Below are 21,284 nucleotides of genomic sequence, written 5' to 3' on the forward strand. Positions count from 1 at the left end.
TAGTAAAATCAATTAATTTAATTAATTAAACCATAAATAGATAACCATTCTTATAACGAATTAGATTAAAGAAATATTTTCGACGATTATAACAAAACGACTAATACAAGGACACAAGGTTTCCAAAGATAGAAATATGAACAATGGTTTCTAAATATGGAAAGTTATGAAAACGCGGGGCGTTACATGTGAGGTGGTTATAGATATTCCTGAAGATTTGTTAATCAAGTGCTCTGAGGATCCTATGTCAGATCTAATCGACTTTGTATATCCTTCACTTCTCCAACTGTACAAAGATAAAGATTATTTTGCTGAAAGAGCTATACTAGCACCAACAGACGAGGTTGTTCAAGAAATTAATGAAAGATTGCTTGCTTCTTTTCCTGGCGATGAAGTCGAGTATCTGAGTTCTGATAGTATTTGTCAAACTGATCAAGCAAAGAACGAAGCACATGCGAGACTATATTCTCCCGATGTTCTGAATGGTCTTAAAATTTCTGGTCTGCCTAATTATCGATTAGTCCTTAAAGTTGGTGTACCTGTAATGTTGCTTCGTAATATTGATCAACAAAATGGTTTATGCAACGGTACGAGACTACGGATTACTAAACTTTATAAACGTGTTACAGAGGCTGAGATTATATCTGGCGGAAACATAGGGACCAGAACGTTTATTCCACGAATCAGTTTGACACCGTCGGATAAAAGAATTCCTATCAAGTTTCAACGACGACAATTCTCCTTAAATGTATGTTTTGCAATAACTATAAATAAAAGTCAAGGACAGTCTCTATCAAGGGTTGGATTGTATTTGAAATATCCAGTTTTCTCACATGGTCAGCTTTATGTTGCGTTATCAAGAGTTAAAAGCAGAGGCGGTGTGAAATTGCTTATACTAGACAAAGATGGGAATGTAACGAGTAAAACAACAAATGTAGTATACAAGGAAGTTTTTTCCGGCATTTGAATAGTTTTTTGTTTTTTTTTTTCTTCCAATGTATGTATTTGTACACAACATTTCATTTCAAAGTAAATAATATGATTTTGATTGAATCCCGCGTATTACGCGGGCATTAACCTAGTAAATGTTATATTAAAAGACAGACAATGACCTCATACTTAAGGACATCCAAGGGTAGCACCCTTGCCCTAACCAATCGAATTTAGCCATGTCAAAAATCTTAAAAACGACCCTTAGGCCACAAAACACTGGTGGCGTCTTACCCTTGCCATAAACTATTTTTTAATAAAGTCAAATGCGCCAACCATTCAAAACCCATGCATCAATCAATCCCAAGGTCAACAACCTCCTCAAACAACAACATTGTTTCACGGGTACTCTTTAAGGAAGAAACAACCCGCCAGCTCTACCCTTGTGGGTGGCGGCGGTGTTGTGGCACTACAATGAACTCGAGGATGGTACCCGCATGGGTGCCCTGTCCCCCACTTAAAAAATCATAACCGAACAATTCACATGCTATATTGTGCCTGGCAGCCCTTTCAACTCCAAGAACGGTCATCCACAAAATCCACTACCTAATGATAATTCACTTTTAGCTTCGACATTCTTCGTAGGTCTGGAACAACATTCGTCCAGAGTTAAGTTGCTATATCATCAAACACTATATTTCTTAATTCTTGACATTATTTCCTTCGTAAATCCATATCCATCATACACGGATGTGTTACAAACAATAATATCTTTTAATTCACTAATCCACTACACTTTTTTCTTTAACTATATGCCCATTTTGTTAAAACTTGAAAGCCTCAAATACTTTAAAATAATATGCTATTACTGAGAACTGTAGATGGAAAGAAAAAAATATGTCATTGTACCTTATTCACCTCAAAACAATAAAAATTCGTTTGACTAGTCTTTAAATTTAAAATTATGTAAAAAATCGTTTTTTGAAGAATATTTCAAGTAACGACAAGTATAGTTTGATGGACAAAATGGAAAGAATTTTCCATAAGAACAGTAAAATATATCCAAAATAGTTGTTTGACTCTCACTAAATACAAATATTTGTGCTGATATTCGAAAGTGTTTGTATGGTGGTGCTTGTTTGTTGTGGTTTGCTTAGCTTTTAACGACGTCGTTTATATCGAATCTAGATAGTAAACGGCTTTCTGTCTTCCCCCTAAAACATTGGACCGGGTCATATATAAAACATCCCTACGTTTTCCAAATAATTAGAAAACATTATTTATTGGGGCATCATCAATCCGTTCCATATGTAATAGAACTTTGTTTTTCGCATGCTATAAAACTTGTTATTATAATTCACCAAATATAATTTCCATTTAACACTCAAATGTTTTTTTCTTAACCTAGAACTTGGTGTGCTCTATTTTATGTTTTTAAAATTATATTTGTCTAAGGGTGTTCACAATGAAAGATGTGTGTGGTAGTTATTCATGATATGTGACCATAGTTAAAGATCATCTATAGTGCTTTATGTCATGTTCGCGTACCCTTGTTTATATTAATGTTGTAAAACAAAGTCTCGGAGACCGAGTACTCCCTGAGTATCGCTACAATCTTCTCCTCAAACTCATCACGTAAAATTGAATCTAACCATACAACCTTCGCCAATGTTTTTTTATAAAATCTGTAGTGTTACACAAAACCGCTCCAAACTACAAAAAAAAAATATCAGTAAGGAACATAATAAATGACACAATAATGATAAAAAATAGAAATAAAAGACCCAGTGACATTAAACAATAAAAAATCTAAAAAAACAAAATTAAAATGACATCTTCGGAGTCAATTTCTCCCATATGTGCCACATACCTGTGACGGCTATCTGGTAAAACAACTAAAATAGCCCTCTTCATGGCAGGATTTTGGTCGGTAACAACTAATAGGTAGAACACCAAACGCCTTGACATACATCCTCAACAACCACCTATACGAGTCAGCAATTTCTGATCCAAGAAGCACAACACCAAGCGTAACATTCCTATTGTGGTTATCTATACCAGTGAAAGGTTCAAATACCATATCATGCCTACAAAAATAAATAAAAATTAACAATTGGTTAAATTATTCTATAAAAACTCCAAAAAATAAAAAAGTGTACAAAGACACAATGTCGAGTAATAGATAATACAATGCCTAGAAAAAAAGACACAATGACGCAAATATAGAAAACACAAAATGATAATAAACAAAAATTCTAACATTTACAACCTATAATTCTTGCTTGTTTGAATGATATGTAGCATCAAATATGTTTGACAGGAAAATATGACACAATGTCATTATATATAACACAATGTCATATATAATTCTTACTTGTTTGAACGATATGTTTGACAGGAAAATATGACACAGTGTCATTATATACGACACAATGTCATGATACAGGAAAATATGACACAATGTTATTATATGTGACACAGTATCCTTAAATATGACACATTATGTTAGATCAACTCAATTTATAATAAATTTTATATTAAAAGACAGACGATCAGTGACGGACCTAGAAATTATTTGTTATGGGTGCGGATGAGTGATTCGAGCATTTTTTAAGGGGTGTGCGCGTCCACTCACGCAGACACTTAGGTCCGCCCCTGCAGACAGTGGCCTCAGACTTGGTGACACTATATGTTTATCTTTATCAAAATGTGATTTTTAGTGCCACAAACTGAACAATAGTTGGATTTTAAGAATAAATTTTACAAAAAGAGAGGGTTTGTGTTTGTCATTGTAAAGGAAAACAGTTTTATCACACTTTTTTATCTTAACTAAAAAAAACTTGTTGGTTCTAGTTAACTGCTAAGCAAGAATATAATAAGCAAATCGTGGAAACATAGGAAAACTGATCATGAAACGTGCCGTAAACTATGCCAAGTAAAGACAATCACTTAGTGCCACATATGGCCTTCGGTTTTCCAACCAAAAATTCTCTAGTAATAAAAGTAAAACATATAAAATAATCATAAAAAAATTTTGATACAACTTTTATGCTTCATCTTTTATGAAACTCATCATGATGAAAAGTATAACATATAAAATAATCATAAAAAATTTGATACAACTTTTATACTTCATCTTTTATGAAACTCATCATGAAGTTCGGATGTGAAAAAATTAGATTATTCGATTGGGTTCATCTATTATCTTTAAATCAAACCCTAGTCGAATACCTCAATACTTTTTTTTTTTTTAACGGCAAATTTGGATCACTGATGGACCATTGGAGTATCATCGTGCCACCAGCAGAACCACCCGATCATATCCATCTCCACTAGGCAATAATGCCTATCTCAATACTAAGGGGGAAAGAACGCCCAAAGGTAGTATCTTTGCCCTAACCAATCAAATCTAGTCATGTCAAAAATCTTAAAAACTACTCTTAAGCCACAAAACACTGGCAACGTCTTACCCTTGCCAAAAACTATTTTTTTAATAAAGTCAAATGCCCCAACCATTCAAAACTCATCAACCAATCCCAAGGTCGACAACCTCCTCGAACAACAACATTGTTTCACGGGTACTCTTGAAGAAAGAAACAACCCGCTAGCCCTATCCTTGTGGGTGTCGGTAGTGTTGTGGCACCATAATGAACCCGGGGAGGGTACCCGCATGGGTACCTCATGCCCCCGTCCCCCCAAAAAAACCATAGCCGAACAATTCACATGCTATATTGTGCCTGGCAGCCCTTTCAACTCCAAGAACGGTCATCTGCAAAATCCACTACCTAATGATAACTATTGTACAAGACAAGTATCATTTTCTACAACTTTAAGCTTCTGCATTCTTCATAGGTCTGAATAGTGGTGCACAAAAAACCCGAACCCGGACCCGGACCCGAAAAAAAAACCCGGAACCGGGTATTATAAAACCCGGGTTTTTTATACCCGAACCCGAACCCGACCCTACCCGTAGGGTAGGGACCGGGTATGCATATTTGATCTAAAACCCGAACCCGGAACCGGGTTTTTTTATACCCGGTTTATACCCGAAACTCGGTTTTATAAATACCCGAACCCGGAACCGGGTTTTATAAATACCCGGAACCGGTTTTAAAAAAAACCCGATTTTGATGTAATCTTGTTTAATTATGTATGCATTAAGACTTCTAGTTCTTATGATTTAACAAAATTATGTATGCACTTTGATGTAATCTTGTTTAATTATTATGTTTCTAATGATATTGGCCACCGCTACTTAATTATTTAGTATATTTCATTACAAGTGGAAACAAATATGCCAATATATGTTGGCCCTTCTATTTTCTTTGTTTGTTTAATATCATTATTAGTTTTTTGTATTTAATAAATTGTGCCTCTGTTTATAAAGTTCAAGAATAACCACATGAAGAACTATAAATTGTGCCTCTGTTTATAAATTGTGCCTCTGTTTATCAATAGATTTGATGTCTATGTATGAGAGTTATGTTTGATACATTTTATTAGCATAGTTCCGGTCGGGTTTTTTTAATACCCGGTGTGGGTTTTTTCCCAACCCGATGCATACCCGAACCCTACCCGATGAATACCCGAACCCGGAAATAGGGTATTATAATACCCGGGTTTTATAAAACCCGACCCGAACCCTACCCGAACCCGGGTATATAGGGTATACATTTTTGGTAGAGAACCCGGACCCGAACCTGACCCGGTTTTTAAAAAAACCCGATTTGTGCACCACTAGGTCTGAAACAACATTTGTCCATAGTCAAGTTATTACTATATTTCTTAGACATTATGTACTCAGTGAATCCGTATCATTATACAGACATACACGGATGTGTTACAAACAAGAATATCTATTAATTCACTAATCCCCTACACTCTTTTTCTTTAACTATGTGCCCATTTTGTTAAACTTGAAAGCCTCAAATACTTTAAAATAATATGCTATTTGATGTACTTTGAGAACTTAAGATGGATAGAAAAAATATATATATGTGTACCTTATTCACCTCAAAACAATAAAAATTCGTTTGACTAGTCTTTAAATTTAAAATTATGTAAAAAAAATCCTTTTTGAAGAATATACGAGTCTCAAGTAACGACAAGTATAGTTTCATGGACAAAATGGAAAGAATTTTCCATAAGAACAATTAAATATATCCAAAAATACTTGTTTGACTCTAAATAAACACAAATATTTGGGTTGATATTCGAAAGTGTTTGTATAGTGGTGCTTGTTTGTTGTGGTTTGCTTAGCTTAGCTTTTAACGACGTTGTTTATATCGAATCTAGATAGTAAACGGCTTTCTGTCTTCCCCCTAAGATATTGGACCGGGTCAAATATAAAACATCCCTATATTTTCCAACTATTAGAAAACAATACTTTATTTATTGGGGTATCATCAATCCGTTCCATGTGTAATTGTGTATAACTTATTTTTTTGCATGCTATAAAACTTGTTATAAAAATTCACCAAAGATAGTTTCCATTTAACATTCAAATGTTTTTTTTCTTAACCTAGAACTTGGTATGCTCTATTTTATGTTTTTAAAATTACATTTGTCTTAGTGTTCATGATGAAAGATGTACGTGGTAGTTATTCAGGATATGTGATGATAGTTAAAGATCGCCTACAGTGGTTTATGTCATGATTGCGTACCACCTTTTTTATATCAATGCTGTAAAACAAGGTCTCAGAGGCCGAATACTCCCCGAGTCAGTGGCGGAACTAGAAGAAATATTCAGAGGTATCCTAAATTTTTTTACGATACATTTATAGAACAGATTTTTTTTTTTACCTGCATTACGGGGCGGGGCTGATCCTGAAAATTAAAGTGCCCTGGGTGAGCCAAAAAAATGCCCTTAGGCCTTACCGAATTAAATTTTATAAACTAGTTTTTTTTTAAGTTATTAGTATTTAGGTTAACGAATCAATATTGAGCATATCACATTTGGGCTAGGCTTTATGAATTAATATTGGCAATAAGTTTTTAGATATTAGATTGGGCTAGGTTTATTTTTAATTTTTAGATCAAAATTAAACAATTCAAGAACTCAAGAAGAAAAGAGATAAAGAATACTCACAACTTACAATCACAATTAGCACAACAATCTAATACACTATTGGGTTATTATTTGGTTATTTGGTCTAATTACTATTGGGCTATCATTTGTTTTTTTTGGGCTAATATAATCAGTATTATTTGGGGTTGATTTCAGTTTGTAAATTTTTTTTTTCAGGGGTGTCCTAGTACTTGTTGAGGGGTGTCCTTAGTATAAAAATCGAAAAATAAAATAAAATTTTACACTACCGGAAAAAAGTTGAGCCGTAGCCCGTGCTACGCCCCAACCTACATTAGGTCCGCCCCTGCCCCGAGTATCGCTACAAGGTAGGCTGTCAAGACGACTTTCTTCAATTCCGCCTAATTACTCGGAATCGATCAAACGCGGTCAACCTCGACCAAAATCAGATATTGTAGGCCAACTTGGGCCGAGTTTGACTTAAAAAGTAAAAAATAAAACATAACTTCCGTATCTATCATATTAAAGAATGAATACACACTTGAGATAAGGTTATCTACATGTGTTTTTTATCGTTTCAACTTAGTTATTTTTTTACGAGAACACTTTACGATTTTATATAAATTTTGTGAGTTAAAACACTACAAGTCTACAACGCGCGTTTGTGATTCAACGTTTTTACACATATTTTTCCAGTTTACGCCTACTTTTTGTTCGTTTTAACAGTCCTATCGTAACACATGAGTCCTAAATACTAGTAGTTAGTAATCAAATTAAAAACTTAATTTATAAAAAAGAAAATAATAATAATCTCTTTATAGACACACAATCACACACTTGATGACTTTGAATCAATAAACCCCTCACTTTTCTCTCTCCGCCGAATGGATTTTTCTGAGAACGAAAGCTCTAAAAAAGTGAGATAAGACCGTAACCCACTTGTACATCATGCATCACCACTTGTACACAAACAGTAACTACGTGCATATATATACATATGCCTACAACTATACACAAAACAATGAGCGTGAGAGCGAACACGTAAACGAATATCGTCCATGTATCAACTGAACGATACAGTGAACAACACGACACTCATTTTCTCAACTTTCAATCGCTTCATCATCTCCGATTAGGTAACAGTTGCAGGTTTAGTTCATTCGTTGCTCATTAATGGCTACCGGAGATGACTCATCGTCGTCTGGATTGAATCTCGAAGGAGTTGATGATGTTGAAGACTTCGTTTGGGTGAGTTTTTCAGTTTGTTGTGTTTTAGGTTATTGTGATCACCTAACTAGTTAAATTATGGTTGATTCTAGTTTAAATTGTTGTTAAGTATGATTCGTTTTGGCGTATGATGAGTTTAATATAGGTTTATTGAAGGAACCGGTGCCTAGGGATTGGTTGCAGAATATTGAGATCTGTTTAAGTTTGGTGTATGGACAGCTTGTAATTAGGTTAATTATGATTAATTGTAGTGTAAAATGTTGTAAGGATCATTGATTTTGGCGTATGATGAATATAAAATAGGTTTTGGAATATTGAAAATTGTTCATGAGGTTTTGTTGATTTGACAAAGCTGAACAACTGGTAATTAGGTTAATTATGATTAATTGTAGTGAGAATGTTATGTGAGTATCTATGATTTTGGTGTATGATGAATATAATATAGGTTTATAGAGGGAGCCGGCGTGTAGAATCTAGGTTGTGGAATATTGAAGTTTGTGAGGTTTTGTTAATTTGACAAAGTTGATTTTAATGTTTTAAGTTTTGTTTATGGAAATATGGTAATTAGGTTAATTGGTTAATTTGAAAGTAAAGTTTGGGAGTTTGTAGTTATGGTTGTGGAATTTTGAAATTTGTTCGTGATATTTTGTTAATTTGAATGTGGATATCAATTCCAAAGTTGATTTTGATGTTTTGAATTTGGTCTATGAACAACTGGTAATTAGGTTGATTATGATTAATTGCAATGGGAATGTTGTGCAAGTATCGTTGATTTTGGCATATGATGAATTTAATATAAGGTTTATAGTGAATTTAATATAGGTTTATAGAAGGAGCCGGCTTGTAGGGATTGGTTGTGGAATATTGTAATTTGTTCATGATGTTTTGTTAGTTTGACTCCGCATGTCAACTCCAAAGTTGATTTTGATGTTTTAAGTTTGTTTTATGAATAACTGGTAATTATGATTAATTGTAGGGGAAATGTTGCAAGTATAATTGATTTTGGCATATGATGAATTTAATACAGAAGGAGACGGCTTATAGGGATTGGTTGTGGAATTTTGAAATTTGTTTGTATATTGTTTTGTTAATTTGACTCTGGATGTCAACTACAAAGTTGACTTTGACCTTTTGACTTTTGTTTATGAACAACTGGTAATTATGTTAATTGATTGGAAGTGAAGTTTGAGAGTTTGCAGTTATGTGATTAATATAAGAGTGCGTTGTTGGAAAAATGCAGGGGAATCAAGGAGATTCGGAATCAATGTCATTAGGAAGGTTTAGTCATCTTTATGATCTAATGGATATGGGCAACAAAGCATTCAGAGAGAATCGGTTTGAAGAGGTGAGTGATTCACTCATGGGTTTCTTGCTTTCCTGAAACTGTGTTACTTGTGTTTCAAATAATTTCTACTTGACTTTTATTGTGAAGATCAAGAATCATCATGGCATTATCAGAATCTATCTTATGTGTATCTTTTCGACCTTGGTTTTGAAATGTGCAACATAATGTGGATAGCACATGATACAATGATGAGATCACATTGCTGCAGTTAATGCGAAGCGATTTGACGACAAGCATGCGATGCGGCTGACGCAGTTGACTAGTATTTGAACAAATTAGACCATCGATTGCAATGGGTCTGAGTTTTTCCAATCTGACCATCAATTGAACAAATCTGTCATTCGATTGAGCAATGGATTTGAGTATTTGAACAAATTAGACAATCATTTGGACAAATCAGACCAAAGATGATGACGATATCTTATATTTTAGTATTTAGAAGTTAACATATTATTTAATAGATAATCTTTTAGTATTTTTTCTATCACGAACACCTCACATACGTGATGTGCGCGCCTCACGCATCAGCTTTTGGGATCAAAACGCATTGGAGCACCACACTGTTATTAAAACCAAGTTTCCAACTTGCGTAGTTTGTTTTTGTGCTTGACTCTCCAAGCTAATTTGTGTAGGACTGACATTTTTTCTCCAAGTGGTGTTTTTTCCTTTTATAGACAGATATGAGAAAAAATCATTGATGGTTGATCGATTTGTAACTTTGCATTGACATATATGATGTACCCAATAATTGGTGGATCCCATATTTACCAAAACGGTGCACATAACCCTGCAATATAGACATATAGTATAGAAGTTTGGCACGTAAAAGTGTTACCTAGGCATGGAGTTCTGTTTTGTTGTTTCATCTATCCATATTTACGTGTGTCATGACCCAAGTTGTTTCCCATCCTAAGTTTAGGATGATGGAACTATAATTCTTCATTATACAATCACAAGTGTGTTATACAGAAGCTGATTCCTCATTTTCCATTTTCCAAGCCTGAAATTTAATAGTCATTTCTTAGACTTATGTTGTCCATGATTAATTAGTAAAAGAGGATGCGGTGGTATTTAATGTATATTTATAATCAAAATAGAATATGATCGGTATTTTGTTGGTACTTCTATTCGATCTCAGCTAAATGCTATTTGGGTCCCATAATCTATATTGCTAACTTTTATATGTCAACCAGGCAGTCAATTGTTTCTCGAGAGCTCATAATATTAAACCAGATGATCCTATCATTCTTAACAACCGATGTTCTGCTTACCTCAGGTGAAATACTTAATTGTCACTGTGTACTCTTTAGTTCTTCATCTTTCCTTATTGAGTTCTTACAAACACACATGTTAAAATGTCAATGATGTTTTTATGCTTTTTTTACATGTTCCACTGAACGAATATCCCCTTAATTTTCTATCCAGGATCTGTCAATTCCTAAAAAATAGGCCACCTTCCGCATCTGAACATAGACCATTAAACGGGCTTGATCCTACAATTCATGCTGGCGTATGTGATCTTTGTTTATTTTGTATGATCTTGCTCATTCTTTGTTTCCTTAAGTTACCAAATTTTGGGGGATGCCTTCATATTTTTAATTTCTGTTTTTAGCTTGCATTGAAGGACGCTGAGCATTTTATGAACATCAGAAGTCAATCAGCAACTCCGTACATATTGAAGGCAAATGCGCTCATTTTGGTGGGACTCCCTTACTTTCATCTCCTTTCTCTTTGACTCTTGCATCGATTATATTTTATTGCCTAATTTAATAATAATCTGTTGGCAGTTAGAGAGATTCGAGCAAGCCCGTGATGTAATTATTTCCGGTCTTCACGTTGATGCTTCAAGGTAATAAAGTTCCCCAATGTGTAATTTTAATGTTTAAAACTCCTAAATCGTTATATTCATATAATTAGATTACTACCATTGAAATAGTACAAATTTTGTAAATATATTTGACACTAATTTTTAGTAATAAATGTAAAAAATTGGGACAAAAGTGTTCTAGGTCAACCCATTTCGCATCCATACAGTAAAGTTAACCGTTACCCAAATCGCATGAAATGTCCATTTTGCCATCACTACTTTATGTGGTATCTATGTGTTTGATTTGCTCGTTCAATAATATAACGTACATGTTGTGTATTCTTTTCCGCTTCATCTTCTTTCATTCCTTTTCACTTCGATGTTTATAATGGTGAACTACACATGACTTATTGCATTCACATTTTCTCTTAGTATGCAGTCGCATAGTAATATGATTTTTTTTCTTGTTTCTGGTGTGGCACAGTAACGCTCTACGGAATTTAGAAAGAATAACATCCAATTTATTTGGGAGGAGAGTCCACGGGAGACCAGCACGTACCGACGATTTCGATTGCACGCTTTGCTTAAAATTACTATATGAACCAATCACAACTCCATGTGGGCATACCTTTTGTCGCTCTTGCCTCTTCCAATCGATGGACCGAGGTTGGTTTCCTTCCAGGTTGACCGTTGACACCAAATGCTTGTTTCCGTCACTAATTCTTTTCTTTCCTTTGGATGAATGCTAGGGAACAGATGCCCTTTGTGCCGAACGGTTTTGTTTATTAGTCCTAGAACTTGTGCAATAAGGTGAGTCCATTTCCCCATTCAATACTAGATCAACGGCTTTTATTTCTATTTGGTTTTTAATCTTCCAATGGAGTGTAATATACATGTTGTGTTTGTTGTTTTAGTGTGACGCTCAACAGCATAATAGAGAGAAACTTTCCACAGGAATATGCCGAAAGGAAACTAGAGCACGAGAGTTTGACAAACATGGGTCCTGATTTGTTACCTCTTTTTGTCATGGATGTTGTGCTACCTTGCCAGAAGTTACATCTAAACATTTTTGAAGCTCGTTACAGACTTATGGTGAGTTATATAAGGTCCTATATTCCTATCTCCGATTCTGGTTACTAGTTAGTTGTTTAAGAAAATATAGTGATTCAAATGATCTTGTTGGCGTTGGAAGATTAACATCTACAAAACTGTTTGGATGAAAAAAGTTTGAGGCTATTTTTTCTTCATAACTAAACATCTTATTTTGTAAATAAACTGAAAAAGACCTAGGTTCAAAAGGCATATGCTGTTTATGTTGTCTGGTACTGTCATAGTTATTAATAGCGAGCATAGCGCCCGCTATAGCGAATAGCGTAGCGTTGCGTTCATGTGTCGCTATATAGCTGGTAGCGACAAATAGCGGTAAATAGCGAGATTTTTGTAAAATTTTTAGCTTATTTGTGTTTTTTTGGTAAAATATACATACAAAATTTTTCTGAAAATTTCGTCTAGTGTATCGCTAAACATGAAATAGCGCCCGATATTTGATCGCTGTCGCTACGTAGCATTTAGGTAGCTTGTCGCTATCGTCCGCTATTCGCTATTGACAACTATGGGTACTGTAGAGGTAGCAAGAGGTTAGAGCAGTGTTGTAAAAATCGCTAAGCGCTATTCAGCCGGTGGGGTACAGACTAGCGAATAATCGGATTTGGATTTTATATGTAATCTTCAGTTATACATATATACACACACATTTCTATGTGTAGCTTTTTTAGAAAGACAAATTTTAACCCCTCATCGGCTCATTTTGTTTTAAGTCGACAAGATTAATCACCGAAATTTACAAGGTTTGACCGGAAAATGGCCGGAGTTTGTCTGGAACCGCCAATTTTTGGCCGATTATGACTGCCTAGGGCCGCCGTTGACAGTCTAGCAGTTAATTGGTCGATTAGAGGAAAATTACTAGGTGAACCTCCGACTAGCGATTAATCGGATGCTAGTCGGGATTTTTACAACCATGGTAATGAGTCAGTTTTAGTGTGGGTCAAAATGGGCCTGGTCTGGTTGGGGTAACCGGCAAACAATAGGTATTTTTTGATGAATAGTTGATTTTTAAATTATGATTACAACAATTATCTAACTTGTTAAAAAAAAACATTTAAAAGCCTGTATACGTTAAAAGTAGACTTTGGGCAACTCTTAACCTGCTGGAACGGTTTTGAGATAAAACAAAACTCAAATCGACTCATTGGTAAGTAAATGTATAGAAGTAGCCAGCCACCTCTATCAATCTCTTCAAACCTCACAAAAACCGTTTATGTTTGACCTTTGTGCTAATTGACAGGTGAGGAGGATTATGGAAGGAAACCGCCGAATGGGAATGGTATATAATCGGTGTTCCATTTCTTTCCCGTTTGATTAAGGTAGGTTGGTGGATCAGCTCTGACTAGATATATATTTTTCTTTAAATTTGTGTAGGTCATACTTGACTCCACCACAGGATCTGTAGCTGATTATGCTTGTGAAGTGGAAATCACTGAGTAAGATTTGGTTAACATGGACGCATAAGTTTACGCGTATCTTTAACCTAATTTATTTAATCTTCCTCTTCTTTTCATGCAGCTGTGAGCCTCTTCCTGATGGCCGCTTTTTCCTGGAGGTGAAATACTTTATTTTTTTTTCTTTCTTTCATCTTAAAGAGGCCTCAAGTCTTGTAAAAAGTCAGAAAACTGAAAAAATAGATACACCTAAAGAACATATTCTTTTTTAGAAAAAACCCTTGACATATGTTTCGTATTGTGTCCAAATGTATTCCATTGAGAAAAGTGACACCAGAAACACCACCATCCTTGTGTTCCATTTATAGTTGGTTTACTTAATTACAATTTATCGTTTTACACTCATTTTAACAGATTAAAACTGTACAGGTTGAGAGTCGCCGAAGATTTCACATCCTCCGTAACTGGGATCAAGATGGGTCAGTAGCATCGTTGTTGCCATCCATGTGTCTTGACTGCTTGTAGTAGCGTATTTTTGAATTTGGCTCTATGTTTTTTTTTTGTCAATGAAGGTACCGTGTTGCGGAGGTGGAATGGGTGCAAGATTTCTCTCCACCTGAAGGATCAAAAGAAAAACACGATGTAAGTATACGTTTTTTTATATATTTTGTTTCTTAAATAATGGCTTATTCTTGTTTATTTTCTGATTTAGAAAATAACATTATATTAGTCGAAACTTATATCATACACTTTTCGTATTTGATTGGCTTGAAAATGAATAAGTGATTGCCAATGACTTGACAGTTGCAGCAAACGACGAATAAAGTAGCAGCATATGCGCGATCATGGATAAAGGTGGCTCAACAGGCTGCACAAAGAGGTAATATAATCAAAATCTAGGGTTTTGAATCGAATCTTGGAGCATATTTTAAAGAATTTTTTCATGCAGATCAATCAAGACTTATGGAATTGCATAGAGCGGAAGGTCTCATGCCTTCGACGAGTGATCCTGAATCCTTTAGTTTTTGGGTATGTATGTTTACATATTGTTTTTAGTTTATAAGAAGCAGTTTGTGATGAACAACAATTGTTGCAGCTTGCTTCCTTAACAAATCAGAGACCACAAGAAAGGCTGGCTCTGCTTCGCCTTAGAGATACAAAAGAGGTACTCAACTAGGGTGCCAAACAGGTCGTGTTTATGTGTTGGTGGATTGAATCCGACACGAACCCTAAAATCATGTTAGGCACATGAACCCAAATATGAAATGAACATTTGTGGGTTGACACAAACATGACCCGTTTGGTCGTTTAGGACGAGTTTTTATTATTTTCTTATAGTATATTTATACTCTAAAATTACAAATGGATATAAAACAATTACGTTTAGATTAAAGAGTTGCTTTCAGTTTCTCTTCTTAACCATTTTAAGTTATGACATAAAAACACATTAAAAAAATGGGTTAAACGGGCCAACCCCCGAACCCGCCAACTCAACGTGTTTAGCTAAAGCCTAAATGTGTTTATGGGCTCAACCAGATTCTGACCCTAACCTGTTTTAGACTAAACCCGAACCCGCAAATTTTGTGTTGGGTATGTGTCATGTCATAAGTTTACATCCCTGTTAACTCGAACTAAATTTATTTTAATATATTTTCTTTTCAAAGAGTGATTTAGAAAGCATTAGTATATCGCCACCTCTATCGTCATCTTGTATGAATTTTCATTAATTATATGTTTTTGTTGCAGAGGTTAAGAAGGGGGTACTTTTACATGAAAGCAGAAGAAGAGTGATGTGAATTTTGAATGAACATATAGATATAATTATTCATTTATTCATCAAGTATATTTTTGTTTTATAGGCAATTATATATATATTCTTTTATCTTGATATAGAGCTTACATACAATCACCTTTTTTCTTTTATCTTTAATTTGAATTCTAATGTAATAGAGAAGGTTAATCTATATCCATTGTAGTAAACATAACATATTTCTTGGGAGTCTTCTTCACTCAGCTAACTTAAAACAAATTTGCAAGTTTTGAGTGAGAATATCTATAAGAAATATACAAAGTAACAGAAACTTTTCTGGACGGGTGATCTTATATCGTGTAATTAAAAAAAGAATTCGTGAGTTTATAAGGGGCAAGATAGAAAATGCTAAAATGTATTTCAACCCAAGTAATCTAAAAGCATCGAGTACACGAAGTAGGATCAAATACAAACCATATTTCGGATACAAACTGTAAGAACCATTTTAAAAGTGTCACGTGACATCTAACCAATTATAGAGAAATGATAAAATAATATCTTAAATAATATCAATTATACTGAATTCACTATAAATATGCTAACAAGCAATTAATTCTTTATTTGGATCTTCTTTTTGTTTGCAATGTGCTGATTAAGAAAAATGCTGATATCATTCAAATGTGTGCTAAAATCAATTATCTTGATTAATTTTTATGTGCTAATATAATTCAAAAGTGCTACTTTATGTATGTATTGTTTTGGTATGTGCTAATTTAATTTTTTTTAAGTAGTAAGATCTGTTCTTACGGTTTGTAGAATAAATATGGTTTGTACAGGAACCAACCCCACGCTTACACCGCCACAACTCAATGGGTCTTTTAGACGGGTTAGATAATACATCCGGATCTTATATATATGACTAGTGTATCCGTTATTGGGGTATTCATATTTGATAGAGTTAGAAATTCGAACATGTTTTTTTAACAACAAAGACCCGAGATATTTGGGATCACCCGTCGTTATGACATCACTATTTTGTTGATTCAAGTCATTTTCTTCAATTAACACTAAAATACATTAATAAAGCGTTATCACTAAAATATGTGTATTATTGTCAAATTATCAAATTACCCTCGACCTATTACTAAATAAATAAATTTTCAGGGTATAGTTGTAAACTTGTAACTTTTTTTTTCCTAATAGATAAAACCTTTAATTTCCTTCTTTCTCTTTGGAACCGGAACACAAAATTAAATTATATATTTCTCTTTCCTTCTTTTTCTTTTCTCTCCTCGTTTTCTTTTGTTTATTAAACTCAGAAACAGAGCGTACTGAAATAGTTACAGAATATGTGAACGGAGATCACGCAATCGTAGGTTTGAGTACAAAATACTTTAATCTTCACTGTTCATCACACGCTTATGTACATTGATTTTGATAACCGGGTGTTTTGATGTAAGCTCCACATATGTGGTTGAAAGACATAGCTGTGCAGCCCCATTTTTCTTTATTTTGTCTTTAAATGATTGTTTGTTGTTCCTTTAATATATAGATAATATGCGCAATTGGGTCCAATCTAATCAAATTGGTTGCTATATTAACTTATAATGCCAAGAACATATTAGAAAAATTGAATTTAGTTGTATTTGAAAACGTGTTCTAAAATACTAGAAAAATTGGAATCCAACAATCCAAATTATAGCTTGTTGTCGATGATAATTCATACTAACAACGTCACCATTGATACTATTAGTTATCACTTTCGTTGCTTAAAAATACGTAAACATTTCCTTGTGTAGGTAAAATATTTTCTTATAAATGAAAATTATGTATATTTTTTTTGAACGGCCAACAAATCAATCCTGAGCACTCTCGAGGCACCCACTGGACAAATGGAGTACTCCGAGAGTAACCCGAGTAGTCCACCACCAATTCCAGGGAAAACCCGGTAACCCACCCGCCCGTAGGCACGGTGATAAATTACCAGTAAAACCCGTTTGGCGCAAGGATCGAACTCATGTTTCCCTGGGTCTCCTATCACTACCCACCAGTACCTCACTCTTTTTTTTTGCACCAAATGAGAATTGAACTTAAGTCTTCAAAGAAGAACTCAAATCCTCCTACCGCTTAAGCTAGAGTTCATTGGCGAAAATTATGTATATTAGATTTGTTTTTCGATGGATAGTAAATGTTCGAGTAACGTTATGCCACATGTCTTTTTTTTAGTTTTCAATTTCACCTCATATGGCCGTATGGGTAAATTATCTACATTTACTCATTCGATTTTTATGATATTTTATTTTCTTTAATAGTTTACTTATGTTAACTTTAAAAAAAGTAAATACACAATTATGTTTAATCTATTTTACTCAACATTCTGATGTAAGTTTTATTGAAAACGTAGTTATATTCAATATAAAGTATCTTATTGGTAACAAATCGAACATATGCCACTCAACATCGATAGCATTATTATCAGAACCGGTATCAGTGAATTTTTTTATGCTTTTCGATTAGTGTAAACATATGTCGTTATCTTTCTAAGCATATCACAACTTTAGTTTTTGGGTTTTATCTTTTGATCACAGAAAGGGCCCCATATAGGTAATTAAATCTAATACAAGTGTAACTAAGTTTTATAATTTGGAGAGGAGATTGAGACGTGTGTCATTTCTTATTTTTTTATAACATGCGTAATTAGGGTTAGGAACAACCCATCATAATTTTTAGTTTAACATGTGTAATTTTCATGTTTGGTGGCATGCGGGTTTTGTTTTTCTGATAACGTGCGTAATTATGCATTATAACATGCGTAAATACTAAATATGTAATAACGTGTGTAACTATGCATTATAACGTGCGTAATTATGCAAAGACGTGCGTGATTAGGGTTTAACCCAACCCATACGTAATTATGCATTATAACGTGCGTAATTGTGTCAAGTTAATTACTATTGTACCACCGCGTTCAATTGAAGGCTTAGGGCAGGTCAATCGTGTGGCTGAGATACTCCTATACGCAACGCACAATAACCAATATTGTACGTTAACCGGTCTCTATAGTTTTGTAACATATATTTTTTTTACGCTAGTAGAACTTACTAGTTTAATACTTTTTTTTCCTTTTACACAATAAAATAACGACTTAGCATATTTGGCAATTAGAATTTAAAAAAAAATTAGAAAATATAATAAATGGACTGTCGGTAGCATAATATAAGATGATCAATCTATTCAATCATGATTCGGAAAGTTATTTGAACCTTCAACAGGAAATTTGATATCTTATTATTCTCCCAATCATTATTATAATTCTTTATTTTGTAAGATAATGATAATGAAGAGTAGTCTTATTATTTGATGTTGAAGTTGTCTATTAATTATTTTTATATAGATTTGGTTAATGTTTCATTATCCATAATGATCAACATGGTCAATGATCTTCGAATTTTAAATAAATTAATTTGCAAGGGTTGTAAGGCATGTGATTGAGGAAGCAACATTCAAGAACGAGGGGTTATCTAAAACCTTTGAAAACAATGGTATTGTGATTAGCATTATAAAGCTACCAAAAGAACCTAATGACTTAATGTAACACCGTTATTTTTAATTTTAAGAGGAAATTGTCATTTTAGTCTACTCCCTGAGTTTTGATTATATAATGTAGCACGGTTATTCTTAAAAGTAAATTGTCATTGTAGTTCCTAAGGTTTGATTAAGTTACCACTTTCTTCCAAATAGGTTTTTTCTTGCCATTTTAGTCCTAACAGTTTTGTTTTCTGCCATTTTAGTCTCTGACTTTTTGTCATTTTCATCGACCACCACCACCCACCCCATTACAACCTTCTATCATCGCTACCACCTGCCTTCACCGTCACCACTCACCCATCCACTCCACCACCATCACCACCCACCATTTCCACCACCACCGGCCACTTTTCTGCCACCCACAACATCAACCAACACCACTGCCATCATCGTAAAACCAACAACCACCGCCATCATCTTCACTGTAAACCAGCAGAACACCATCACCATACCATCGCACCTGCAAAAAAAAAAAAAAAAAAGAAAGAAAGAAAAATATGGTTTGACCAAAATTCACCTAAGTTAACTAATTTTTTTGAATGGAGTTAGTGGGTTAGATGAAAATGGAAAAAAAATGACAAAAGTCAGGGACTAAAATTGTAACAGCCTAAGTAAACCGTGCCAAGATATTGTCCGCTTCGCCCTCGATAGGTTGCCCATCCAGGAACTCACGATTTTGTTTTCACCCGACGAGTTGCTCGCCCAGGTAAAACGCGTCTTGGTAGAGAAGGTTTCGACCACCTTATAAGGAAGGCTCTGTTCTCCTACTCAACCGATGTGGGACTTACATCTCCACCCCTCATAGGGAGCCCAACATCCTCGCTGGCACACCGGCCCGACCCCTGACTCTGATACCATTTGTAACAACTCAAATAAACCGTGCCAAGATATTGTCCGCTCCGCCCCCGATAGGTTGCCCATCCAGGAACTCACGATTTTGTTTTCACCCGACAAGTTGCTCGCCTAGGTAAAACGCGTCATGGTAGAGAAGGTTTCCACCCTATTATAAGGATAGCTTCGTTCTCCTAATCAATCGATGTGGACTTACAAAAATAGTAGAAAACAAAACTATTTGGACTAAAATGACAAGAAAAAAACTATTTAGACTAAAGTGGCAAATTTAGTCAGACCTAGGACTAAAATGACAATTTACTCTATTTTTAAAGTTAAATTAGATGCAATCTAATTCCATAATCGAAACAATATCCACCAAATAAAGTCGAGAACGTTTTTTTGGTACAAAAATAGGTTTGGCTGTAATAGTTTGGAATGGAGTGATTGGTATGTAAACCCGATGTACATGTTGTAATTGGCTTGGCTTCCGTCCGTGTTTTGCGGATTGGTTGTCCTTTTTAATGAAGTTGAATGTTCAAAAAAAAAAAAAATAATCGAAACAATATCAACCCATGGCATATAGCCTAGTGGCATTTATGGGTGTGATAAAGCATAGGACCATGAGGTCCTGAATTCGATTTCTACAAGAGGGTTTTTCCCAAATTGAGTTTCCTCCTGAATTGGGAAATAGACATCATAGCCTAGTGAAGATGGATATGATTCAATGGTTCCACTAGTGGCACGATGATACTCCAGTGGTACGTCAGTGATCCAAATTTATCATTAAAAAAACAATATCACCTAATTTTGGTAGGTATATTTGTTGGTGATCTTAGTATCATCATGCTATTTTGGGTAATAAGGTTTTACTTAAGGACCAAATGAGAAATCACAATAAATATTGATGGGAGTTAAGAGATGTAGAGTACATGCTTTTGAGAACTAAGGGCGCACCACCCCGTTAGAGGGGTCTAGAGGGGTTGCCCTTTGTGGAGTCCAGGGGCAACGTCCCTTGACGTGTGCAAACGGTACCTATAGAAAGTACAACCGAACAAATGCACAAATTCAAGTTTCATATTTATTAAACAATAAATCAACAATTAAATATAATACACGAGTATAGACAAGTATACCTATCATTATATAGTAACGTAAAGGTAAGATACTGAGTATCAAGTCTGTGGACATGATAGCTCTTAATACTAAGTCCTATGTTACTATTTAATCGATGAAAACAAGATAGTTTTGATTTAGATAGAAGAAAACTAATGATTGCATAA

At 34.5% G+C, this 21,284-nt stretch overlaps 2 protein-coding genes across 3 annotated transcripts; both read left to right on the forward strand.

Moving 5' to 3' along the window:
- The first annotated feature begins 166 nt into the window (after window positions 1-166).
- Window positions 167-967, forward strand: LOC110933416 (ATP-dependent DNA helicase PIF1-like). Its single transcript, XM_022176640.2, has one exon. The coding sequence runs from the start codon at window positions 167-169 to the stop codon at window positions 965-967; it is 801 nt and encodes a 266-aa protein (XP_022032332.1).
- Window positions 968-7,855: 6,888 nt separating this feature from the next.
- Window positions 7,856-15,796, forward strand: LOC110936447 (LON peptidase N-terminal domain and RING finger protein 1). 2 transcript variants are annotated; one of them, XM_022178839.2, is made up of 18 exons: window positions 7,857-8,203; window positions 9,423-9,527; window positions 10,721-10,803; window positions 10,953-11,037; window positions 11,140-11,226; window positions 11,315-11,376; window positions 11,819-12,000; window positions 12,084-12,144; window positions 12,249-12,426; window positions 13,679-13,717; window positions 13,813-13,874; window positions 13,957-13,993; window positions 14,262-14,311; window positions 14,405-14,474; window positions 14,637-14,712; window positions 14,782-14,861; window positions 14,929-14,997; window positions 15,579-15,796. In XM_022178839.2, the coding sequence occupies exons 1-18, from the start codon at window positions 8,129-8,131 to the stop codon at window positions 15,621-15,623; spliced, it is 1,446 nt and encodes a 481-aa protein (XP_022034531.1). In that variant the 5' UTR covers window positions 7,857-8,128; the 3' UTR covers window positions 15,624-15,796. The 2 variants fall into 2 exon arrangements, with proteins under 2 accessions (XP_022034532.1, XP_022034531.1); XM_022178840.2 differs by lacking the exon at window positions 15,579-15,796 and having other exon boundaries at window positions 7,856-8,203; window positions 14,929-15,225.
- The last annotated feature ends 5,488 nt before the right edge of the window (window positions 15,797-21,284 follow it).

The sequence above is a fragment of the Helianthus annuus genome, chromosome 4, assembly GCF_002127325.2.
Source record: "Helianthus annuus cultivar XRQ/B chromosome 4, HanXRQr2.0-SUNRISE, whole genome shotgun sequence".
NCBI classification, from domain to species: domain Eukaryota; kingdom Viridiplantae; phylum Streptophyta; class Magnoliopsida; order Asterales; family Asteraceae; genus Helianthus; species Helianthus annuus.

Coding starts and splice junctions, on each gene's coding strand:
- LOC110933416 (XM_022176640.2), top strand. CDS start 167: ATGAAAACGCGGGGCGTTACATGTGAGGTGGTTATAGATATTCCTGAA.
- LOC110936447 (XM_022178839.2), top strand. CDS start 8,129: ATGGCTACCGGAGATGACTCATCGTCGTCTGGATTGAATCTCGAAGGA. Junction 9,528..10,720: donor GAGAGAATCGGTTTGAAGAG/GTGAGTGATTCA, acceptor TATGTCAACCAG/GCAGTCAATTGTTTCTCGAG. Junction 13,718..13,812: donor GAAACCGCCGAATGGGAATG/GTATATAATCGG, acceptor AAATTTGTGTAG/GTCATACTTGACTCCACCAC.